Source organism: Schistocerca gregaria, chromosome 10 (assembly GCF_023897955.1).
Source record: "Schistocerca gregaria isolate iqSchGreg1 chromosome 10, iqSchGreg1.2, whole genome shotgun sequence".
NCBI classification, from domain to species: Eukaryota; Metazoa; Arthropoda; class Insecta; order Orthoptera; family Acrididae; genus Schistocerca; species Schistocerca gregaria.
In genome coordinates this window covers 205,922,313-205,949,527 of record NC_064929.1, presented here as the reverse complement: position 1 = coordinate 205,949,527, position 27,215 = coordinate 205,922,313, and the positions used below count along the sequence as shown (strand labels likewise).

The 27,215-nt window shown below is 44.6% G+C and overlaps 1 protein-coding gene across 5 annotated transcripts in view; it reads left to right on the top strand.

Moving 5' to 3' along the window:
• The window catches only part of LOC126293178 (platelet endothelial aggregation receptor 1-like), a 150,373-nt gene that overhangs the window by 95,942 nt on the left and 27,216 nt on the right, over nt 1-27,215 (top strand). For 3 of the 5 annotated variants that reach the window (XM_049986278.1, XM_049986277.1, XM_049986276.1), the window contains 3 exons: nt 4,267-4,596; nt 10,727-11,008; nt 22,319-22,887. In XM_049986278.1, coding sequence (XP_049842235.1) covers nt 4,267-4,596; nt 10,727-11,008; nt 22,319-22,887 — 1,181 coding nt within the window. The remainder of the gene's footprint in view (nt 1-4,266; nt 4,597-10,726; nt 11,009-22,318; nt 22,888-27,215) is intronic. The other 2 variants (XM_049986280.1, XM_049986279.1) reach the window with 1 other exon arrangement.

The following is a 27,215-nucleotide window of genomic DNA, read 5'->3' as shown; positions in this document are numbered from 1 at the left end:
GATTTCCTCATCGTGGACTCCCTCCTGCCATTGTTCCCATCTGCTAGTACCTGCAATCATCCTAGCTACTTTCATATCAGTAACCTCAACCTTGTTGATAAGGTAACCTGAATCCACCCAGCTTTCGCTCCCATACAACAAAGTTGGTCGAAAGATTGAACGGTGCACAGATAACTTAGTCTTGGTACTGACTTCCTTCTTGCAGAAGAGAGTAGATCGTAGCTGAGCGCTCACTACACTAGCTTTGCTACACCTCGCTTCCAGTGAGAATACGCATCCTAAGTACTTGAAACCGTTCACCTGTTCTAACTTTGTTCCTCCTATTTGGCACTCAATCCGTTTATGTTTCTTTCCCACTGAAATTACTTTGTGTTGGAGATGCTAATCTTCATACCATAGTCCTTACATTTCTGATCTAGCTCTGAAATATTACTTTGCAAACTTTCAATCGAATCTGCCATCACAACTAAGTCATCTGCATATGCGAGACGGCATATTTTGTGTTCACATTTTTTTAATCACACCCAGCCAGTCTATTGTTTTCAACATATGATCCATAAATAATTCGAACAACAGTGGAGACAGGTTGGAGCCTTGTCTTACCCCTGAAACTACTCTGAACCATGAACTCAATTTACCGTCAACTCTAACTGCTGCCTGACTATCCATTTAAAGACCTTTAATTGCTTGCAAAAGTTTGCCTCCTATTCCATAATCTCGCAGAACAGACAATAACTTCCTCCTAGGAACACGGTCATATGCCTTTTTTAGATCTATAAAGCATAGATACAATTCCCTGTTCCACTCATAACACTTCCCCATTATTTGCCGTAAGCTAAAGATCTCGTCCTGACAACTTCTAAGAGGCCTAAATCCACACTGATTTTCATCCAATTGGTCCTCAACTAATACTCGCACTTTCCTTTCAACAATACCTGAGAAGAATTTACCCACAATGCTGATTAAAGATATACCTCTGTAGTTGTTACAATCATTTCTGTTTCCTGTTTAGAGATTGGTGTGATTACTGCTTTTTTCCAGTCTGATGGAACCTGTCCCGACTCCCAGGTCATTTCAATTATCCTGTGTAGCCATTTAAGACCTGACGTTCCACTGTGTTTGATGAGTTCCGACTTAATTTCTTCCACCCCAGCTGCTTTATTGCACTGCAATCTATTGACCATTGTCTCCACTTCTTCAAATGTGATCCTATTGCCATCATCATTCCTATCCCATTCTACCTCGAAATCTGAAACATTGCTGATCGTATTTTCACCTACATTGAGCAACTCTTCAAAATATTCCCTCCATCTGCCCAAGGCATCCACAGGATTCACCAGCAGTTTTCCTGACCTGTCCAAAATACTTGTTATTTCCTTCTTACCTCCCTCTCGAAGACTGCTAATTACACCCCAGAATGGTTTTCCAGCAGCTTGACCCATAGTCTCCAACCTGTTTCCAAAGTCTTCCTAAGATTTCTCCTTGGATGCTGCAATTATCTGTTTGGCTTTGTTTCTTTCTTCAACATAACTTTCTCTGTCTACCTGAGTTCTAGTATGTAGCCATTTTTGATACTCCTTCTTTTTCCTTTTACAGGCTGCCTTGACTGTGTCATTCCACCAAGCTGTTTGCTTCATCCTACTTTTACACACTACTGTTCCAAGACATTCTTTAGCCACTTCTAATACTGTGTCCCTGCACCTTGTCCATTCCTTTTCCAATGACTGTAATTGACTACATTCAATCAACTGGTACCTTTCTGAGATTTCTGTTATGTACTTGTGCCTGATTTCCTTATCCTGAAGTTTCTCCGCTCTTATCCTCCTACATACGGACCTGACCTCCTGCACTTTCGGCCTCACAATCCCAATTTCACTGCAGGTTAAATAATGATCAGTGTCATCAAAGAATCCCCTGAATACACGTGTGTCCCTCACAGCCTTCCTGAATTCCTGATCTGTTATTATATAATCAATGACAGATCTGGTTTCCCTGCCTTCCCAAGTATACCGGTGAATGTTATTATGTTTAAAAAAGGAGTTTGTGATTACTAAGCCCATACTGGCACAGAAATCCAAGAGCTGTTTCCCGTCCTGTTGGCCTCCATATCCTCTCCAAATTTACCCATAACCTTTTCATACCCTTCTGTTCGATTTCCAATCCTGGCACTAAAATCATCCATGAGCGGAACACTGTCCTTGTCCTTACTCTAACAACTACATCACTGACTGCCTCATAAAAACTATCCATCTTATCTTGATCTGTCCCTTCACAATGCGAATATACTGACACAATCCTAATTTTCTTGCTAGACACTGTCAAATTTATCCACATCAGTTGTTCGTTTACATACCTTACTGCATCTACGCTGGGTTCCATTTCTTTCCTGATGTAGAGCCCTAGACCCCATTGTGCTATTCCTGCTTTGACTCCTGACAGGTAGACTTTGTATCCTCCCACTTCCTCTTCTTTCTCACCCCTTACCCAAATGTCACTAACAGCTAAAACGTCCAGCCCCATCTTATTTGCAGCCTGTGCCAGCTCTATCTTCTTCCCAGGGTAGCCCCCATTGATATTAATAGCTCCCCATCTCATTACCATTTGTTTGCCAAGTCGTATCTTAGCAGTCCCTGGTTTGTCAGTTAGAGGTGGGACTCTGTCACCTCCAAACGTCCGAGGCATTTTGCTCTGATTGTTGCCAGCATCATATTTAAAATATCGGAGAAGCAGGTTGCTAGCCTTACTTGCCCCGAGTCCCATTGAGTTTTACCCCTAACGGCTGAGGGACTAACCGGTGGATTTGGTAGTCTTTGCCGTATGAGCACAAAGGTGACCACGACTCAGAATACGTCCGAGATGCCCAGCCTTTTTCCAAAGTAACTGGTATCCCGACTGTCGGGACCACTTACTTGGCCACTCATACGTTGCCCGTGGTTCATGAACTAGGACATGACTACAGGAACCCACACCATGAACCACTATTATTCTACATTAATTACTTTTTGGTGTTGGGACTTTTTATGTCACTGTATGTGAAGCGCAGTAAGTTGTGGTGTTAGAAGTATGTAAATAAATAAAATAAAACATATAAAACTAAATAAAGCTAACGTGAACGTAACGCTCCAAGCAGGAAGCTATCATGAGCTTCTAACAACTGCATGTCCACTGTTCCTGCAATAATTCATTGCAGAACGAGCGCAAAATTGTCTAAAATTTCCCATTCCGTGTGTTCACATAGAACTTCATTCATTTAAAACTCTGTCAAACTGCTCCCTTAAACTGTACAACTGCACAACCAATAACGATAAATGACAGCAGTACGCAGCACCAAATCAGTTACACAATTAATTGCAGCTGCGAACTGAGTCTCCAAGAAGATTGGTAATGCGAATAGTAATCAGTTTACTGGAATGAAATTTTCACTCTGCAGCGGAGTGTGCGCTGATATGAAACTTCGTGGCAGATTCAAACTGTGTGCCGGACCGAGACTCGAACTCGGGACCTTTGTCTTTTGCGGGCAAGTGCTCTACCAACTGAGCTACCCAAGTACGACTCACGCCCCCTCCTCACAGCTCTAATTCCGCCAGTACGTCGCCTCCTACCTTCCAAACTTCATAGAAGCTCTCCTGCATACCTAGCAGAACTAGCGCTCCTGAAAGAAAGGATACTGCGGAGACATGGCTTAGCCACAGCCTTGGGGATGTTTCCAGAATGAGATTTTCACTCTGCAGCGGAGTGTGCGCTGATACGAAAATTCCTGGCAGATTAAAATTCTGTTCCCGACCGAGACTCGAACTCAGGACCTTTGCCTTTTGCAGGCAAGTGCTCTACCAACTGTGCTACCCAAACACGACTCACAGCCCGTTATCACAGCTTTAATTCCGCCAGTACCTCGTCTCCTAGGTTCCAAACTTCACAGAAGCTGTCCTGCATACCTTGCAGAACTAGCACTCCTGAAAAGAAAGGATATTGCGGAGACATGGCTTAGCCTTTCTTGGAGGTGTGCTTGTTCTGCAAGGGATGCTGAAGAGCTTCTGTGAAGTTTGGAAGGTAGGAGACGAGGTACTGGCAGAATTGAAGCTGTGAGGGCGGGTTGTCAGTCGTGCTAGGGTAGCTCACTTGCTCGCGAAAGGCAAAGGTCCCGAGTTTGAGTCTCAATCCGCCACACAGTTTTAATCTCCCAGGAAGTTTCAGTAATTAGAGTAGTTCGTTAGGCAGGAACATTTGCAGGATGCTATGCTCACGTTGCGTCTCTCTCCCTGCCAGGTACGAGTTGAAACCGAATGGGACGAGCGGGCTGCGAACGTGTCAGCCTTCGTGCGCTTCTGGCTGCCCTTACGGAAGATGCACCGCCCCGAACAGCTGCGAATGTTTCGCGGGCTACCAGCAGGCCGAGACGGAAGACGGTCTGGGGACGTGCGTGGCGACGCTGCGTTGCTGGACCAATGGCTCCGAGGGGTGCCAGTGTGTCACAGGGTACAAGCTGACAGTGAGCGACGGAGGACTACTCGAGTGCCGGCTAGACTGTGGGGCTCTGTGTGGGCCTAACACACTCTGTAGTGGACCCGGCGGGTGCAGGTGCATGAAGGGCTACAGGTGAGTCAGTAACCTTTCCCTCATCCGCTCTTCTACAGTCAACCCGGGACTGCTATAGTGCGCGTCATTTACGACGGAGGACGAGTTTACGTTCGTTCTGCGCATCTGACGTCACAAAACACAGTCAGCCAATGAACAGAGAACGACGTTGCCGGAGCTCGACTGCAGTGCAGAGCACGGACGAGTGTCTTCAGTTTTACAAACGTTCAGTCATAAATAAAGTAATTGAACAAAAGCAATGTCTTGATAGCAGGCTTTCTTTTATAGAAAGTTTGGGAAAAGCATTCTTTATACCAATTGCTTCATATTCTACATTCATGGAAATAAGAACACCGTGAATTCATTGTTCCAGGAAGGAGAAACTTTATTGACACATTCCTAGGGTCAGATACATCACATGATCACACTGACAGAACCACAGGCACATAGACACAGGCAACAGAGTATGCGCAATGTCGGCACTAGTACAGTGTATATCCACCTTTCGCAGCAATGCAGGCTGCTATTCTCCCATGGAGACGATCGTAGAGATGCTGGATGTAGTCCTGTGGAACGGCTTGCCATGCCCTTTCCACCTGGCGCCTCAGTTGGACCAGCGTTCGTGCTGGACGTGCAGACCGCGTGAGACGACGCTTCATCCAGTCCCAAACATGCTCAATGGGGGACAGATCCGGAGATCTTGCTGGCCAGGGTAGTTGACTTACACCTTCTAGAGCACGTTGTGTGGCACGGGATACATGCGGACGTGCATTGTCCTGTTGGAACAGCAAGTTCCCTTGCCGGTCTAGGAATGGTAGAACGATGGGTTCGATGACGGTTTGGATGTACCGTGCACTATTCAGTGTCCCCTCAACGCTCACCAGAGGTGTACGGCCAGTGTAGGAGATCGCTCCCCACACCATGATGCCGGGTGTTGGCCCTGTGTGCCTCGGTCGTATGCAGTCCTGATTATGGCGCTCACCTGCACGGCGCCAAACACGCATACGACCATCATTGGCACCAAGGCAGAAGCGACTCTCATCGCTGAAGACGACACGTCTCCATTCGTCCCTCCATTCACGCCTGTCGCGACACCACTGGAGGCGGGCTGCACGATGTTGGGGCGTGAGCGGAAGACGGCCTAACGGTGTGCGGGACCGTAGCCCAGCTTCATGGAGACGGTTGCGAATGGTCCTCGCCGATACCCCAGGAGCAACAGTGTCCCTAATTTGCTGGGAAGTGGCGGTGCGGTCCCCTACGGCACTGCGTAGGATCCTACGGTCTTGGCGTGCATCTGTGCGTCGCTGCGGTCCGGTCCCAGGTCGACGGGCGCGTGCACCTTCCGCCGACCACTGGCGACAACATCGCTCTACTGTGGAGACCTCACGCCCCACGTGTTGAACAATTCGGCGGTACGTCCACCCGGCCTCCCGCATGCCCACTATACGCCCTCGCTCAAAGTCCGTCAACTGCACATACGGTTCACGTCCACGCTGTCGTGGCATGTTACCCGTGTTAAAGACTGCGATGGAGCTCCGTATGCCACGGCAAACTGGCTGACACTGACGGCGGCGGTGCACAAATGCTGCCCAGCTAGCGCCATTCGACGGCCAACACCGCGGTTCCTGGTGTGTCCGCTGTGCCGTGCGTGTGATCATTGCTTGTACAGCCCTCTCGCAGTGTCCGGAGCAAGTATGGTGGGTCTGACACACCGGTGTCAATGTGTTCTTTTTTCCATTTCCAGGAGTGTATTAATTAATTAAACCAAACAAGCCATAAGCCTCCTAATTCAGGCAATAGTACGGGAAATTCATTCTCACTAACCGCTTTTTCGCAATAAAGAACAGCGGTAATTGTTTACTTCCTGTTGTACTTCGGCGAAACGTGAGTAATTCATAATCATACAAACAGTGTTTGTCGGTATTTTGTGTGATATTTGAAAGTCCTCCAGGAGAGGTGTTCAATTACAAGCTGCAGTAGCGTAGTGGTTCGGCCAGAAACTCAAAGCGCCCCAGTATCGGTGGCCAGCATCCCTTACCACATGTCTTTTCTTCGGAAGTATACCCTTAATAGAAGTTACATCCTCTGCATGGCCACGGATCCACACAGGACAGCACGGCAACTCTATACTGAATTGATGGGACAACCTCCCCTTAATAAATTGGAAGCTCGCCTACCTACTGTAAACTGGAAGCAAGTGTGGTCAAATACCAATAACAGTATTCTGCCATCCGATGTGCCTGAGTTGTCGTACAAACTCGTCAACATCACACTGCCCACCAATCAGCGTTTTGCCGATATTCAGCTTCTCGCCTCCTCCAACTGTGGCAGGTGTGGCGTGCCCGACACCAGAGAACACTGCCTGCAATGTCATGCTGTTTCCGATGTGTGGAGGACTTGCCAGTTAACGGTGGCTCTCATCACACGTACTACGCCGGCCCACGTCTCTGTTGACAGTGTCATTGTACCGGATTTTAAATATTTCCCACGTGCAAAACACAATACTGCTGTGTGGTTTTTGGGCCATACTGTCTACGCCCTCATCGACCGTCAAATTCACGATGGACTCACCTTTTTGACTTACATTTGGGAAACATATGCTAAGATCAAGAATAGTGAAAAAAAACATGAATATTTTGCCAATTTATTTTCAGCTGCATTACATCATGCATATGCGAAACAACTCTGAGATGTGTGCCAACCCCACTCAATTTCCCTCAATTTTCCATTTAGTAGCGCAATTGAGTTTTGATGATTCGTACACTGATCTCATTCTTGCGTCTTACATGTTGTTCTAACAAAATAAGTCTAGACATATAGTTAGCACCAGGTGGTGAAATATAACCAGTCTCCATGTATCTTTCTATCTTTGTTGTGTGCCTACCTATAAACTGGTATAATATATGATCATGTTAGAAAAGAAAAAAACCAAGGGAAACAAAGGAAGAAAGTTAGAGAAAGAGAGTAACTGAGTAATGGGAAGCGGTTCCATTATCGTTAACTTTAAAAAAAAAGGAAAAAAGAAGAAAAATAAAACAAAAATAAAACAAAAAACATAAAAAATAAAAAAATAACAAAAAAACAAAAAAGGAAAAAAAGTGTATGGCTGCTAAGCGAAAGGTTCTGAGTTCAAACCTTGTTCGGTGCTCAATATTTTCTTTGTTTAAAAACAATATCGAAGTGTCTTACTTCGTGAATTTATCTCGTTTGAATGTAATTTTTTGAAATTTCTAGTGGCAACTAAAATCGACCATACGGAAAGTATACGCTGTGGACTTTTACCTCTGCAAACTCTTCAAAATTTCGTGCAGTGGTTTACTACATCTAATGCTGCACAAGAACTGCGTTGAACTTCGAAACAAAATTAAGTCATTTATGGGGGGGGGGGGGGGGGGGGACGGGGGTGGAAGGTATCAATCAAGAAGATGTGTAAAAATCAAATTTGTGGGCGTTATAGTTTTTGTGAAATCGAATGATAAACTGTATCAAAGTAGTCGAAACACCATGTGTCTGCACAGACGAGCAATGCGATAATTACAAATTCGCGGGGAGCACGTCTCTGTAGCAGCGAAAGAGTTAATACAGCCATGGTGGCTTTACTTCGTAAACTGCTCACTCCCCCCTAAACGTAAGTTTGCGAACTATACTATGCCGCTGCTTCTCTTGGCGCGTACAGCTGGCAACGCAGCAATCTCCCGCTTCTGGGCGGGCATGCGCGAACCACCAAGATAAAAGAATTGAACTATAGTTGTCTATATACAGGGTGGTCCATTGATAGTGACCGGGCCAAATATCTCACGAAATAAGAGTCAAACGAAAAAACTACAAAGAACGAAACTTGTCTAGCTTGAAGTGGGAAACCAGATGGCGCTATGATTGGCCTGTTAGATGACGCTGCCATAGGTCAAACGGATATCAACTGCGTTTTTTAAAAAACATGAACCCCCATTTTTCATTACATATTTGCGAAGTACATAAAGAAATATGAATGATTTAGTTGGACCACTTTTTTCGCTTTGTGATAGATGGCGCTGTAATAGTCACAAACGTATTAGCGCTTGGTATCACGTAACATTCCGCCAATGCGGACGATATTTGCTTCGTGATACATTACGCGTGTTCAAAAATGGCTCTGAGCACTATGGGCCTTAACATCTGTGGACATCAGTCCCCTAGAACTTAGAACTGCTTAAACCTAACTAACCTAAGGACATCACACACATCCATGCCTTAGGCAGGATTCGAACGTGCGACCCTAGCGGTCACGCGGTTCCAGACTGTAGCGCCTAGAACCGCACGTTCACAACTGCCGGCTCGCTGGTTCTTCAATCAACCCTGGACTGATAATTGTCTAGATTAGATAAAAATGAGAGTTAACCATTCGACACACCTGGAATTTAACTCAGCCCTTTTCTGTTGCTTGTCTACTTGATAAGGTGGGGGCCGGCCGGTGTGGCCGAGCGGTCGTGGGCGCTATATATCTGGAACCGCGCGACTGCTACAGCCGCAGATTCGAATCCTGCCTCGGGCATGGATGTGTGTGATGTGCTTAGGTTAGTTAGTTTTAAGTAGTTCTAACTTCTAGGGGACTGATGGCCACAGATGTTAAGTCCCATAGTGCTCAGAGCCATTTGAACCATTTTTGATAAAGTTGTGTCTGAGGCACCCAAACAACACTCAAGCGCCGAAGAAACTGGTATAGCCATGCATATTCAAATACAGAGATATGTAAACGGGCAGAATGCTGCGCTCCGGTCGGCAACGGCTACATAAGACATCAAGTGTCTGGAGCAGTTGTGAGATCGGTTACTGCTGCTACAATAGCAGGTTAACAAGATTTAAGTGAGTTTGAACATGGTGTTATAGTCGGCGCACGAGCGATAGGACACATTATCCCTGAGGCGGCGATGATGTGCGGATTTCCCCGTACGACCATTTCACTAGTGTAGCGTAAATATCAGGAATACTGTAAAACATTAAATTTCCGACATCGTTGCCGCCGGGAGAAGATCCTGCAAGAACGGGACCAACGACGACCGAAGAGAATCGTCCAACGTGGCAGAAGTGCAACGCTTCAGCAAACTGATGCAGATTCAATGCTGAGCAATCAACAAGTGTCGTCGCAGGGACCATTCGACGTAACATCATCGATGTTGGCTTTCGTAGTCGAAGGGCCATTTGTGTACCCTTGATGACTGCACAACAGAAGGCCTTATGCCTCGACTGGACCCGTAAACACCGACATTGGACTGTTGATACCTGGAAGCATGTCGCCTGGTCGAACCAGTCAAGTTTCAAATTGTATCGAGCAGATGGACGTGTACGGGTATGGTGACAACCTCATTCATCCACGCATCCTGCATGTCAGCCGGGGACTCTTCAAGCTGGTCGAGGCTCTGTAATGGCGTTGCTCACAGGTAGTTGGAGTAATATGGGACTCCTGATACGTCTAGATACGACTCTGACAGGTGACACGTACGTAAGCATCCTGTCTGATCATCTGCAGCCATTCATGTCCATTGTGCGTTCCGACGGACTTGAACAATACCAGCAGGATAATGTGAGACCCCAACGTTCAGAATTGCTACACATTGGATCCAGAACACTCTTCAGAGCTTAAACACTTTCGCTTGCCACGAAACTCCCTACACGTGAACGTTATTGAGCATATCTGGGATGCCTTGTAAGGCGCTGTTCCGAAGAGAGACCTCCACCCCCTCGTACTGTCACGGATTTACGGACAGTCCTATAGGATTCATGGTGTCAGTTCCCTCCAGCACTACTTCACCAGTCTGGAAACGCCTCGGGCATGGATGTGTGTGATGTCCTTAGGTTAGTTAGGTTTAAGTAGTTCTACGTTCTAGGGGGCTGATGACCTCAGATGTTGAGTCCCATCGTGCTCAGAGCCACCTGAACCATTTCGAACCACTACTTCACAAATTAATCGAGTCCATGCGATGTCGTGTTGTGGCACTTGTGCTTGCGCACGGGGGCTCCACACTATATTACGCAGGTGTACCAGGTTCTTTGCTTCTTCAATATAACCAACAGCCCAAGTGAAGAAAAAAATGCCGCATTCGTTCAATTGCCATTTTTAATTCTGTCTGTAATCGGCATTGCGCTAGATTAATGTGTGTAATTTATTTTGCAGCGACAATAGATCATTTGTTGAGATCGAGAGGAACGAGCCCCTCCGCTGTGAGCCCGTCTGCGTTCACGGCTGTGGCGAAGGGAGATGCGTCGCCCCCAGCAAGTGCCAGTGCAGCAATCCGCTGAAGGTCAGGCAGACGTACACGTGTGTGAACGCCAGATGCCACGCCCCGGGCACGTGTAGGTGCTGGCCCAACTACGAGAGCGTCCCAGGGAAGCCCAGCAGGTGCAGGCCATACTGCGACCCACCGTGCGAGAACGGTACCTGCGTTGCACCTGGCCAGTAAGTACTGTCAGACGAAACGTTTCAATAAAAAATCTGCCTCTAGGTAACAAGCATTTTACAACTTTTTTATAATTTTCTCAAAGATGCCAAATGCTTTTGGACCAAGTGGTCTGTCTTTAGACGTCAGAGACACTTCACTATGAATCTGTCTCACCATATCAGGTTAAATACATACCAATACACTACTGGCCATTACAGTTGCTACACCAAGAACAAATGCAGATGATAAACGGGTATTCATTGGACAAATGTATTATACTAGAACTGACATGCGATTACATTTTCACACAATTTGGGTACATACATCCTGAATAATCAGTACCCAGAACAACCACCTCTGGCCGTAATAGCCGCCTTGATCGCCTGGGCATTGAGTCAAACAGAGCTTGGATGGCGTGTACAGGTACAGCTGCCCATGCAGCTACAACACGATACCACAATTCATCAAGAGTAGTGACTGGCGTATTGTGACGAGCCAGTTGCTCGGCCACCGTTGACTAGACGTTTTCAGTTGGTGAGAGATCTGGAGAATGTGCTGACCAGGGCAGCAGTCGAACATTTTCTGTATCCAGATAGGCCCGTACAGCACCAGCAACATGCGGTCGTGCATTATCCTGCTGAAATGTAGGGTTTCGCAGGAATCGAATGAAGGGTAGAGCCACAGGTCGTAACAAATCTGAAATGTAACGTCCACTGATCAAAGTGACGTCAATGCGAACAAGAGGTGACCGAGACGTGCAACCAATGGCACCCCATACCATCACGCCGGGTGATACGCCAGTATGGCGATGAAGAATACACGCTTCCAATGTGCGTTCACCACGATGTCGCCAAACATTGATGCGACCATCATGATGCTCTAAACACAACCTGGATTCATCCGAAAAAATGTTTTGCCATTCGTGCACCCAGGTATACCATCGCAGCCGCTTCTGTCTGTGATGCAGCGTCAAGGGTAACCGCAGCCATGGTTTCCGAGCTGCAAACGTCGTCGAACTGTTCGTGCAGATGGTTGCTGTCTTCTAAACGTCCCCATCTGTTGACTCAAGGATCGTGACGTGGCTGCACGATCCGTTACAGCCATGCGGATAAGATGCCTGTCATCTCGACTGCTAGTCATACGAGGCCGATGTGATCCAGCACGGCGTTCCGTATTACCTTCTGAACTCACCGATTCCATATTCTGCTAACAGTCATTGGATCTCGACCAACGCGAGCAGCAGTGTTGCGAATCGATACACCGCAATCGGTATAGGCTACAATCCGATCTTGATCAAAGTCGGAAAGGCATTTCTCCTCCTCACACGAGGCATCACAACAACGTTTCACCAGGCAACGCCGGTCAACTGCTATTTGTGTATGACAAATCGGTTGGAAACTTTCCTCATGTCAGCACGTTGTAGGTGTGCCACCGGCGCCAACCTGCTGTGAATGCTCTGAAAAGCTAATCATTTGCATATCACAGTGTCTCCTTCCTGTCGGTTAAATTTCACGTGTGTAGCACGTCATCTTCGTGGTGTAGCAATTTTAATGGCCAGTAGTGTACGATTAATAAAACTGTAAATCTGTCCTGTCTGTCTGAACACGCTAATCTCCAAAACTATTAGAAGAGGTTTCATGGGGTTTTCGCAGGTAACTTGATTGTTGTTTTGCGGCACCATGTAGGATTTAACTGACAAAAATCGGATCACCTGTCGTAATTCAAAGTTTCAGTATGTTTGTCTGTCTGAACACGCAAATTTTCAAAACTATTTCATATAGTGTTCATTTCATCAAAATTGGATCATGGGAAAATAGGTATAACTTCATCAGAGCTTTGGGCAACACATAGGCTTTATTTTGTCAAAATCAAATCTCAGAAAAAGTGTAATTTAAAGTACTTACACAAATGTAGTGACACAATTTCAGAGACTTTACTGGTCCCTGTAGAGCCTTGTACCGCAAGGAAGCAAGGGAGAGGATGTTGTTAAGGGTGGCCGGTATCCTCTTTCTGTCATACAAATGCACATGTGGATCAGTCTGGTTCTTTATTTGCATGAACGTTTGCTTAACATGAATAGAGTCCAAGTGTTGTGGTACAAGCTCATCAGTAGTAGTCCTCTTGCAGATAGTATCGCTAATATTTCCACTAAAAACTCAAGTCGCACTGCTGGTTCAGTAAAAGTCCTGCTGTACTCACTAACCCAGTCGCTGTGTACTATCGTAACCTGACGTGAACTAGGACCGCTCTGTCAGTAGACTGACAGACGCCACACTGGATGAGTGAGTCAGCAAGGCCCTCTGGTTAGACATGGCTGCCTAAATACATGCTGTCGAGAAGGCGTTGGCGATGTATTGCTTGTGGGTGTGTATCTGGCCCTTCTCGTGTGAGGCGCATTTGATACAGTGCCTACTATCGAATTTCACGCTTAATCTTTGGCGACAGATGTGCTGGCGACAGCTTACGCCAGCACATTCTCATACTGATATCGTTTTATGTATATAGATTGAAGCAGCGAGTGAAAACTCGTACTAATGCCGAGAATCGAACCTGGGCCTCCTTCTGGTGCGTCAGCCACTGAACCACCTTGCCACAGCAGTTTAAAAAACTGCACGAATTACCCTCACATGCTACCCCCCTCGATCCAAATTGCCACACCCGCCTACATTTAAATTCCACCTTACACACAAACAGAATCGCCGAGGCTCTCCATGTTCTGGAATTACACCTCAGCATTGAACATAAAATGGGGAACCCATCCTGAAACACATGTGAAAGTACTTAGATATTCCCAGCCAACATATAAGTTTTCACTCGCCACGTCAGTCTATACATATAAAATCGTACCTCATTTGACTAAGGTTTGAAACTCCTCTTTTTGTTCTTCCGTGTTTGCAATGTAAAAGTAGGGTTTCTTGGAAATTTGTCTGATGCATATATAATTAGTTTGTTTTTCATATTCACTGAGGGCAGCTGTAGTGGCCGAGCAGTTCTACAGTCTGGAGCCGTGCGACCGCTACACTATCAGGTTCGAATCCTGCCTCAGGCATGGATGTGTGTGATGTCCTTAGGTCAGTCAGAACTCAGAACTTCTTAAAAAGTTCTAGGGGACTGATTACCTCACAGGTTAAGTCACATAGTGCTCATAGCCATTTGAACAATTTTTTTATTCACCCAGACATGTTTCGACAGCGATGTGTTATCGTCTGTGGGTCACATTTTTATTTCTGTAAAGTACAATGTGTAATAATTTAACTACAGCACGCCTAAGCAGTACAGTGTTTGCAATTTTCTTAGTTTGGTTTAGACACTCACCTTAAAATTACTTCTCTAACTCCACTGTATTACTATGCATCGATTTTAGTGCTCGTTTTCGTCGTATTTTTTACAGCATGCTATCTGCAAACTAGCCACGAAGAAAATTATTGCGTGTTTGTGGAGAGCTGTTTCGAAGGTAGAGGTTAGGTACGTTTCTGTACTTAAATTTTTCGGCCTGTTTCGTGCCCCTGGTTTGTGTCTCAATAAACTGCTATTTTGTACATTTTTTTCACTCAGTTTTTCACGAATTTCCGCTCACTACTTCACCTCACATGCACTTGCACAAAATGTGACGAAAATGTGATCTGAGCAGACGTTTCTGACGACACACTCAGTTAGAGGTGGTTTGTTATTGTCGTTGCCCACTTGTTCATCGTTGGTCTTGTGTTTGTTATGGCGCTGATTTTGAAAACCCGGCAGCTTAATCTTCAGATGTACAAAACACACCTTGAATTAGCCAATCTCTTGAATACACCAACCCATTTCAATGACATAACTCAAGAAATCAGGTCTTACACGGAAACACTAATGAACAAAAAGAAAGAAACACAAAATAAAAAACTGAATCACCTCATGAGATCTGCCACAACAATAGATAAAGAAGACAGAGTAGGGACCCAACATCTGTTCGATGACAGACTTGTCAATTTAACTGACATAAAACAAGAAAGATAATTACTTGAAAAGGGTCCTAAACACAACATAAACACAAACCTGTCACACAAAATCGTAGAAAACCTGTTCACAGAAATAGAATGCATAATAAAGCAACAAGGAAAGTTGGAGAACCCAAACTTCAATGCCAACTTGAGATGATAATTTGTAGCAGAAGAGATAAAACACATAATAAAGGAGAACAAGACCCACATCATCTCAGAAACAAAAAATAATAGAGCAAAATATATGTATAAAACAAAACAAAAAACTTCAAAAACCCAATGCAATCGTTACTAGAGCAGACAAATGGAATACACTTGTGCTGATGAATGAGGCAGAGTACATCAAGAAAACAGAAAAATTGATAGAACAAAACAATATAATCAAGAAAATCAGTTATCCTAGCATAAATACCAAAGAAATATTCAAAAAGTCTTGAAAACCCTCAGAGTCACTGCCACGGAAACTCAAGCCAAATGCATGACACAGAATTCCAAAGCACCCTCTCTCAGTAGTTTACCAAAGATACATAAGAATAACTGTACAATCAGGCCCATAATCAGTTTCAAAAATACACCATTTTACCACCTAGCTAGACACTTACATACATCACTACAGAAGTTATTCACTTTCACAAATAACAGAAACCTAAAAATCATCAGTGAACTGATAGAAAAGATAAAAGATATAAACATACCATCAACAGCAACCCTGGCATCTTTTGACAACACATCCATGTACACAAATGTGCCAACAGAAGAAACAATCAGCATTGTTAAAAAAACAACTGCAGTATCAAGGGGACATAACAAGAACATATATAGATAAAATATAAGCCACCCTAAAGATTATAACAGAACAGAACTACTTCACTTTCAACAAAGAGTTCTATCTGCAAAAAGATGGCCTATGAATGGGCTCACCCATCAGTGGTCTATTTGCAAACATATTTCTAAACCACATTGAAAACGAAATATTCAGTGAAATCATACATCCAAAACAATTTAAGATTATATACTGATACCGATATGTAGATAACATCATTTTTTATTGATGAAGCAGATACCCAATTAAAACAATCACACAGTTACATAAATACAGTTCACCCAAAAATAAAATTCGCCATTGAGACAGAAGAGAAAATGAAGCTTAATTTCTTAGACATTACAATACACACAATCAAACATAATTTTGGAATTTTCAGGAAACCTACCCACAAGTAAAACCATTCACATCAACTCCAACCACCCCCAAGCACACAAACTCTCAAGCTTCAGACACATGATACACAGACTCAACAGAACTCCACTGGCCACATTCAGCTACACACAGGAACTAAATACAATACACCAAATAGCCAGGGCCAATGGGTACAACACACAAATGATAAACAAACTGAACAACAAAATTAAAAAAACAAATTAAAAGAGAACAAACCATCAACAGATCACCAGCTACAATAGAGAACCAAAACCACAAGCTCCAGACAAACACAGGATACCGGGAACACCCTACAAAGAGTACAGCGTGGCACATACTAACATACAGTAACAAAATCGTTGACAGGGTGGAAAACATACTAAAGAAACATGGGCTACAAATACCTTCCGCACAAAAAGCACAGTACATAGGAATCTAAGATCTAAGAACACCTCTGCAGACGAATTCTCCAAAGCTGCAATATATCATTTAATCTGTGGTTCATGCCAGTCGGTATACATAGGCACAACATACAGAAATTTCAAAACGACGTACTCTGAACACCTCAGAGACCTAAGAAGTGATAGAACACACTCCAATTTTGCAGACTATCTAATACAAGATAACTACCACCCAAAAAACACGGACGCTGACCTCAAGATCTTCAGGGAAAGCAACAGTCTCTATCAAAAACTCACAAAAGAGAACTACCACATACAAAAAGGAGGAATACAGGGAAAGATAGTCCTGATTGAAAATACAACACTGCGCAACAAAATACTGTTCGGAACACTCAATGAGCTATACAAAGCTGAACAGTAAAAAAATTTAAAAATCTGTCCTCTAGACAGGATATGTTGTTGTTGTGGGCTCCAGTCCTGAGACTGGTTTGGTGCAGCTCTCCATGCTACTCTATCCTGTGTAAGCTTCTTCATCTCCCAGTACCTACTGCAACCTACATCCTTCTGAATCTGCTTAGTGTATTCATGTCTTGGTCTACCTCTACGATTTTTACTCTCCACACTGCCATCCAGTACTAAATTGGTGATCCCTTGATGCCTCAGAACATGTCCTACCAACCGATCCCTTCTTCTAGTCAAGTTGTGCCACATTTCGAAAGCTTCTATTCTCTTCTTGTCTAAACTATTTATTGTCCATGTTCCACTTCCATACATGGCTACACTCCATACAAATACTTCCAGAAACGACTTCCTGACACTTAAATCAATACTCGATGTTCACAAATTTTTCTTCTTCAGAAACGCTTTCCTTGCCATTGCCAGTTTACATTTTATATCCTCTCTACTTCGACCATCATCAGTTATTTTGCTCCCCAAATAGCAGAACTCATCTACTACTTGGAGTGTCTCATTTCCTAATCTAATTCCCTCAGCATCACCCGTGTTAATTCGACTACATTCCATTATCCTTGTTTTGATTTTGTTGATGTTCACCTTATACCCTTCTTTCAAGACATTGTCCATTCCGTTAAACTGCTCTTCCAAGGCCTTTGCTGTTTCTGACAGAATTACAATGTCATCGGCGAACCTCAAAGCTTTCATTCCTTCTCCACGGATTTTAATACCTACTCGGAATTTTTCTTTTGTTTCATTTACTGCTTGCTCAATATACAGATTGAATAACATTGGGGATAGGCTACAAGCATGTCTCACTCCCTTCCCAACTACTGCTTCCCTTTCATTCCCGTCAACTCTTATAACTGCCATCTGGTATCTGTAAAAATTGTAAATAGCCTTTCGCTCCCTGTATTTTACCCCTGCCACCTTCAGAATATATATATATATATATATATATATATATATATATATATATATATATATATATATATATATATACTGGCTTACATCAGATAAGCTTTGCAAGACGTTGCGTAAAGCCGAATTTCTTAAGGCTGCAGTTCCTCGTCGTGACTGGGAAACTGTAGTCATAAATACAAATGCTCTATCCCGTGATGGGGTGTAGCAGAACCGTTAGAGCATTAACCTCCTGAATAGAAGGTCGTAGGTTCACATCTCATCAAATGTAGTGTAATTTTTTTACTTCTAAATTTCATCAAAAGAGTTTAATTATTATTTTAATTGGTTAACTGATTCAGATGCAATTTTTTTGATTCTAATTCTTTGCCGCACCGTTTTTCACCATCGCATTGACTCTTTTATTTCCTCTTACTTTTCTTCCTGTAATTCTTTTTTCGTCTGGAATTTGCCTGAGTCGCCTTTAGCCTGCAACCAAGTGCCAGCCAGGACTGCTCACCGGTTGGTAACGTGTCAGATCGAGTAACCAGTATGAGGATAGGTTCAAGTAACCAATGATAGCGACAAGGTACTGTTTGCTTTTAGCGCTGAAACTGAAATTTTTCCGTCTTGAGTGTGCTCATGAAGGTTAGCTTTCTTCGCCGTGAACAAAGCAATAGTGATTCCAGTTGCCGGCAGGAGTGGCCGCGAGGTTCTAGGCGCTACAATCTGGTACCGCGCGCCCGCTACGGTCGCAGGTTCGACTCCTGCTCCGGGCATGGATGTGTGTGATGTCCTTAGGTTAGTTAGGTTTAAGTAGTTCTAAGTTCTAGGGGACTGGTGACCTCATCACTTAAGTCCCATAGTGCTCAGGGCCTTTTGAACCATTTTTTTTAATTTCAGTTGTGGCGCAGATTGTTTCAAAAACGGTTCAAATGGCTCTGAGCACTATGGGACTTAACATCTGAGGTCATCAGTCCCATAGAACTTAGACCTACCGTACTGACCAATAAAGTTGCTACACCAAGAAGAAATGGGTATTCATTGGACAAATATATTATACTAGTACTGATGTGTGATTACATTTTCACGCAATTTGAGTGCATAGATCCTGAGAAATAAATACCCAGAACAACCACCTCTGCCCATAATAACGGCCTTGATACGGCTGTGCATTAAGTCAAACAGAGCTTGGATGGCGTGTACAGGTACAGCTGCCCATGCAGCTTCAACACGATACCACAGTTCATCAAGAGTAGTGACTGGCGTATTGTGACGAGCCAGTTGCTCGGCAACCATTGAGCAGACGTTTTCAATTGTTGAGAGATCTGGAGAATGTGTTGGCCAGGGCAGCAGTCGAACATTTTCTGTATCCAGAAAGACTCGTACATGCGATCGTGCATTATCCTGCTGAAATGTAGGGTTTCGCAGTGATCGAATGGAGGGTAGAGCCACGGGTCGTGACACATCTGAAATGTTACGTCCAGTGTTCAAACTGCCGTCAATGTGAACAAGAGGTGACCGAGATGTGTAACTAATGGCACCCCATACCATCACGCCGGATGATACGCCAGTATGGAGGTGACGAATACACGCTTCCAATGTGCGTTCACGGCGATGTCGGCAAACACGGATGCGACCATCATGATGCTGTAAACAGAACCTGGATTCATCCGAATAAATGGCGTTTTGCCATTCGTGCACCCAGGTTCGTTGTTGAGTACACCAACGCAGGCGCTCCTGTCTGTGATGCAGCGTCAAGAGTAACCGCAGCCACGGTCTCCGAGCTGATAGTCCATGCTGCTGCAAACGTCGTCGAATTGTTCGAGATGGTTGTTGTCTTGCAAACGTCCCCATCTGTTGACTCAGAGATCGAGACGTGGTTGCGCGATCCTTTACAGCCATGTGGATAAGATGCCTGTCATCTCGACTGCTAGTGATACGAGGCCGTTGGGATCCAGCACGGCGTTCCGTATTACCCTCCTGAACCCATCCATTCCATATTGTGCTAACAGTCATTCGATGTCGACCAACGCGAGCAGCAATGTCGCGATACGATAAACCGCAATCGGTATAGGCTACAATCCGATCTTGATCAAAGTCGGAAACGCGATGGTACGTTTTTTTGCTCGTTACACGAGGCATCACAGCAACGTTTCAACAGGCAACGCCGGTCAACTGCTGTCAGTGTATGAGAAATCGGTTGGAAACTTTCCTCATGTCAGCACGTTGTAGGTGTCGCCACCGGCGCCAACCTCGTGTGAATGCTCTGAAAAGCTAATCATTTGCATATCACAGCGTCTCCTTGCTGTCGGTTAAATTTCGCGTGTGTAGCACGTCATGTTCGTGGTGTAGCAATTTTAATGGCCGGTAGTGTATCACTCCGCGTAAAGGTGGCCTCATCTGTGAATGTGATGAAAGGCACAGATCCCAGAATCGTGGTTGCCTGTTGAAAAAAACCAGTGACGAAACTGCTGTCGATGTGGAAAGACGCTAGTAAGCCCTGCACACGCTTTAAGTGATAAGGGTAGCAACAGTTATCATGGAGAATGTTCCGCACGGTCGCCTGGCTTACCCTGTACTGGCGCGCCAGCTGCCTGGTACTGACACGGTGGTCGCCTTGCACACTGGTAATCACGTTTTCGTACAAGTCTGGTGTCCGAACATTTCGGGTACAGCGGAACACTGTTGAAACAGTGTGTGCCGTGGTTGTTGCCAGCGGGGTAGGTCTCTTGATACGTGCAGTCCGCCGCCCGGTCCATTTGCCTCTTCCCAAGTAAACACTATGTCGGCAAGCTCTGGAATAGGCAACTATTATGTACGACGCTGTATCACATCCACTACAAGGTGAGTCAGCAAGACAAGTAAATCGGACACAACATTACCAATTACTATGGCATGCTGTATGAGGAACAGTACCACCCTCTAGCAGGAAACTAGACATGCTGTAACTGTGGCCGGATGATACAGCACGTATTACACCTAAGTCTCTGCAACAAAGTACAAGGATCACACCAAAAGAAATGCACACTATTTTTTTTAAATCCATCTTTTATTCTACATGTGTGAAAATTTTACAGTGTGTAGATACGTCCCTTAGAAACAATATTTTCACTTCTCCACATACTTTCCATCCCTCGCAGCTGTCTTACGCCATCTACGAACCAGCGCCTGTATACCCGCACGGTAAAATTCTGGACCAACCTGTTGGAGCCACTGTTTGGCAGCGTGCACAAGGGAGTCATCATCTTCAAACCTTGTTCCACGAAATGAGTCTTTCAGTTTCCCAAAGAGATGATAGTCACATGGAGCCAGGTCAGAACTGTAAGGCGGGTGGTTCAGTGTTGTCCATCCGAGTTTTGTGATCGCTTCCACGGTTTTTTTGACTGACATGTGGCCGTGCATTGTCGCGCAACAGCAAAACATCCTGCTTTTGCCGATGTGGTGGATCACGGCCCATCCGAGCTTCAAGTTTCTTCAGTGTCGTCACATATGCATCAGAACTTATGGTGGTTCCGCTTGGCATGATGTCCACAAGCAAGGGCCCTTCGGAATCGAAAAGTACTGTAGGCATAACTTTTCCAGCAGAAGGTGTGGTTTTGGACTTTTTTTCTTGGGTGAATTTGCATGATGCCACTCCATTGATTGCCTCTTCGTCTCTGGTGAAAAATTTTGGAGCCATTTTTGATCACCTGTCACAATTCTTCCAAGAAATTCATCTCCGTCATTCTCGTACTATCCCAAAAGTTCGCTGCAGATCGTTTTTCTTGTTTCTTTGTGAGCCACTGTCAACATCCTAGGAACACACCTGGCACAAACCTTTTTTAACGCCAACACTTTCAGTATTCTGCGAACACTTCCTTCCGCTATCCCAATGTAGCGTGACAATTGAGATGCGTCTGTCAGCAATCACCAGTTCGTTAACTCTCTGCACATTGTCTGGAGTGTGTGCAGTACGAGGCCCGCCGCTGCGAGGACACTCCTCAATATTGCCGTGCCCGCTTTCGTCACGTAACCTGCTTGCCCACCGACTAACGGTACTGCGGTCGACAGCAGCATCTCCATACACCTGTTTCTACCTCTTGTGGATGTTTCCCACTGTCTCGTTTTCACAGTACAGGAATTCTATGACAGCACGTTGCTTCTGACGAACGTCAAGTGTAGCAGCCATCTTGAAGACATGCTGTGATGGCGCCACTCACGGGAACAGGTTGAACTAAGTTTTAAAACAAGCGGGTAGGATGTGTCTACACACTGCAACACTTCACACATGCAGAATGAAAACTGAATTTTTTTTCAAAAATAGTTTGTATTTCTTTTGGAGTGATCCTCTTATGATGGAGAAATCACTACAACACAACAACATAACCATCTTTTTTGTTTTGTTTCTTTTTTTAGGTGCATCTGCTTAGAAGGGTACGAATTGCGCATCGGAAGGTGTAGACCCAAATGTAAAAGCAACTGCGGCTACGGAAGCTGCGTAGCTCCCGACAAGTGCGAATGTTGGACGGGGTACGAACTGGCGACCGTCGAGACAGGGCAGGTAACGTGCGTCCCACAGTGCAAACCCGCGTGCGACCACGGCGAGTGCACGGGACCCAACAAATGCAAGTGCTGGAGAGGGTACCGGAAGAACGGTTCGTTGTGCGAGCCACTCTGCATGCAGCCCTGTACCAACGCGGACTGCGTGGAGCCGGACACGTGTCGCTGCTGGGACGGATTCAGCCCCGCACCCGGGGACGACACCGCCTCGGTGTGCCAGCCCACGTGCAGTACCACGTGTGTCAACGCCACCTGTACAGCCCCGAACACGTGTACGTGCCTGGAGGGGTTTGTGCGCGACAGCCGAGACACCACCGGAGCTGTCTGCAGGGTGCCTTGCCCCGCCCGCCTGTGTTCTGAGCAGCTTCGAGGGGAGGATGGATGCATCGTGGCTGCCGAAGATCAAGACTGCGTGTGTGCAAAAGGTAAGGGTCGGTGTTACAAATGCTGAAGCACTGGATTCTGCTTCACCAAATAGCTTCAGTGATAAAAGTGACAAGAGCCTTCCTCCTACTGGGTGGTCAAAAAGTCGGTATAAATTAGAAAACTAATTACATTACGGAATAATGTAGATAGAGAGGTACAAATTGACATACATGCTTGGAATGACATGGGGTTTTATTAGAACCAAAAAAATACAAAAGTTCAAAAAATGTCCGACAGTTGGCGCTTCATCTGATCAGAATAGCAATAATTAGCATAACAAAGTGAGACAAAGCAAAGATGATGTTCTTTACAGGAAATGCTCAATATGTCCACCATCATTCCTCAACAATAGCTGTAGCCGAGGAATAATGTGAACAGTGCTGTAAAGCATGTCCAGAGTTATGGTGAGGCACTGGCGTCGGATGTTGTCTTTCAGCATCCCTAGAGATGTCGGACGATCACGATACACTTGCGACTTCAGGTAACCCCAAACCCAATAACCGCACGGACCTGGGAGGCCAAGCATGACGAAAGTGGCGGCTGAGCACACGATCATCACCAAACGACGCGCGCAAGAGATCTTTCACGCGTCTAGCTATATGGGGTGGGGCGCCATCCTGCATATACATGGTACGCTCCAGCAGGTGTTTATCAGCCAGGCTGGGGATGATGCGTTTCTGTGACATATCGGCGTACCTCTCACCCGTCACGGTAGCAGTTACTGTCGTTTTGCTGTCCAGGTCCATCTATCGGACATTTTGTGAACTTTTTTTTTTGTTCCAATAAAACCCCATGTCACTCCAAGCATGTGTGTCAATTTTTACCTCTCTATCTACATTATTCCGTGGTTTATAATTTTTTCAAATTTATACTGACTTTTTGATCACCCGGTACATCTATATGCGTAAGGTACACACCAGCGGATGATGTGTTTCTGAGAATACTTACGGTAACACTAACACTTGCCCCCTCATCTCCTGTCCCATTTATGAATAGTATGTGACAAAATTCAGCCACCCCACACGGTACTTCGTGATGGCATTTGACATAAGTCTTCTGACTGGTTCGATGTGGTCCACCACAGCTTGCTCTCCTGTGCCAACCTCTTCAGCGGAGAGTAACACTTGCTCCCAATATCCTCAATCGTTTGTTAGATACATTACAATCTTGTTGTTTTATTGTCAGCAAAATCAGTTATTGACCATCCTCAGTGCTGTGATATACAACTGTGTTTATGTGATCGCTCTAAGCTTGTGGTTATACTCTGACCCCAGTGGAGAACACTAAAGGACGTCGTTTATCGACAAAAGCCACGCACAGTGAATGAACTTCGAGAATCCATCGTACATTCATGTGCAAATATCCAACTGAACACGTTGCAGTCAGTAGTTCGTGCTGCAGTTCGGTGGCATCGTTTGTGTGTGGATGTTAATGGTGACTATTTCTAACACCTACAGTAATATCTTCGTTGGACTTTAAGCTACACTTTCTCCAAAAATGAGACAACTCCGTCTGTTAGTTTGCAAGTTATGGACTTTTAAACAGTGGGTGCATTTTTTTTTTTTTTTTTGGATCCCTCTGTATATTACAGAACCTGAGGATGGTCACTAAGTGACCGAAAATCGATTTTACTGACAATAAAACAACAAAATACGGCCAATCCTGATTTTCCTTCCAATTCTCTGCACTATTTGGTGGTGGTGCACACAACACTCCATGGAGCCGCCAATCAATAATATTACAATCTCTGTCTTCCCCTACTGCCTTTACCCCCAACAGCTTCCGCTAGCACCCTGGAAGTTATTCCTTGACGTCTTAACGCGAGCACTATCATTGAGTCCTTTCCTCTTGTCAATGTAATCCAAATGCTCCTTTTGTCACCATTCTACAGAGAATCTCTTCATTTCTCATCTTATTATTCCAGCTAATTTTGAACATCCTTCTATACTAACTCATCTCTGTTCCTTCATTTCTCTTTTATTTAATTTTTTTTTAGTTTTCCCATAGCCAATGCTTCAGTTCCATTCAACACTAATCTCCAAATGTTTACTGTCGGAAATTTTTCTCAAATTAAGACTGAGTCTTGATACTAATCGGAATCTTTTGCCCAGGAGTTTGTGCAAATATATAGGGTGGTCCATTGATCGTGACTGGGGCAAATATCTCACGAAAATAAGCGTCAAACGAAAAAACTACAAAGAACGAAACTTGTCTAGCTTGAAGGGGAAATCCACATGGCGCTATCGTTGGCCTGCTAGATGGCGCTGCCATAGGTCAAACGGATATCAAATGCATTTTTTTAAAAAATACACTACTGGCCATTAAAATTGCTACACCACGATGATGATGTGCTACAGACTCGAAATTTAACCGACAGGAAGAAAATGCTGTGATATGCAGATGATTAGATTTTCAGAGCATTCACACAACGTGGCGACACCTACAACATGCTGACATGAGGAGAGTTTCCAACCGATTCCTACTACAAAAACAGAAGTTGACCGGCGTTGCCTGGTAAAACATTCTTCTGATGCCTTGTGTAAGGAGGAGAAATGCGTACCATCACGTTTCCGACTTTCATAAAGGTCGGATTGCAGCCTATCGCGATTGCGGTTTATCGTATCGCCACATTGCTGCTCGCGTTGGTCGACATCCAATCACTGTTAGCAGAATATGGAATCGGTGGGTTCAGGAGAGTAATACGGAATGCCGTGCTGGATCCCAACGGCCTCGTATGACTAGCAGTCGAGATGACAGGCATCTTATCCGCATGGCTGTAATGGATCGTGCAGGCACGTCTCGATCCCTGAGTCAACAGATGGGGACGTTTGCAAGACAATAACCACCTGCACGAACAGTTCGACGACGTTTCCAGCAGCTCGGAGACCGTGGCTGCGGTTACCCTTCATTCGATCCCTGCGAAACCCTACATTTCAGCAGGATAATGCACGACCGCATGTTGCAGGTCCTGTACCTACTTCTCTGGATCCAGAAAATGTTCGACTGCTGCCCTGGCCAGCGCATTCTCCAGATCTCTCAGCAATTGAAAACGTCTGGTCAATGGTGGCCGAGCAACTGGCTTGTCACAATACGCCAGTCACTACTCTTGATGAACTGTGGTGTCGTGTTGAAGCTGGATGGGCAGCTGTACCTGTACACGCCATCCAAACTTTGTTTAACTCATTGCCTAGGCGTATCAAGGCCGTTATTACGGCGAGAGGTGGTTGTTCTGGGTACTGATTTCTCAGTATCTAAGCACCCATATTGCGTGAAGATGTAATCACATGTCAGTTTGTCCAATAAATATCCGTTTATCATCTGCATTTCTTCTTGGTGTAGCAATTTTAATGGCCAGTAGTGTAGGAATCCCCATTTTTATTACATATTCATGTAGTGCGTAAAGAAATATGAATGTTGTATTTGGACTATTTTTTTCGCTTTCGTGAGATATTGGACCCGGTCACTATGTATGGACCACCCGTATATAAAAATATATAATATAGTAAATGTTCTTCTTATTATTATTAATCGAATTAATTACGAAGTCTTAATTTACAAATCTTGCAAATTGTAAGTCAGTGGAGGCGTGAACTTGCTTGCTTTACGCCGTTGAGATTTACGGAATTTGGTTATATGCTTCTTCTTCTGGCATAACTACATATCGTTTTTGACCGTGAATACAATACTAATTTTTATCGGACTTCTTCTTCAGATGCAGGCAGCTACAGTGATATGACATTAGCACAATGCGCGGAAGAAAAGAAAACTTTCGTCATTTTGCACTAAAAAGAAGTCTCACACTTCATACTTTCATAAAAATTATTATTCAGATAACACAATGTCTACTAAACACTACTCACAAGAATACGTCATCTCCCCACGAGAACTAAAGACAAAGAGTTCTAAATAATTGAGAAAAAAATTGAATGACGTTTCCATCATTTGTCATTCGCCTTACGGCGTAGCAAAATACCGGATGATCAAAAAGTCAGTATAAATTTGAAAACTGAATAAATCACGGAATAATGTAGTTAGAGAGGTACAAATTGACACACATGCTTGGAATGACATGGGGTTTTATTAGAACTAAAAAAATACCAAAGTTCAAAAAATGTCCGACAGTTGGCGCTTCATCTGATCAGAATAGCAATAATTAGCATAACAAAGTAAGACAAAGCAAAGATGATGTTCTTTACAGGAAATGCTCAATATGTCCACCATCATTCCTCAACAATAGCTGTAGTTGAGGAATAATGTTGTGAACAGCACTGTAAAGCATGTCCGGAGTTATGGTGAGGCATTGGCATTGTCAGATCGCGCAGCCAGT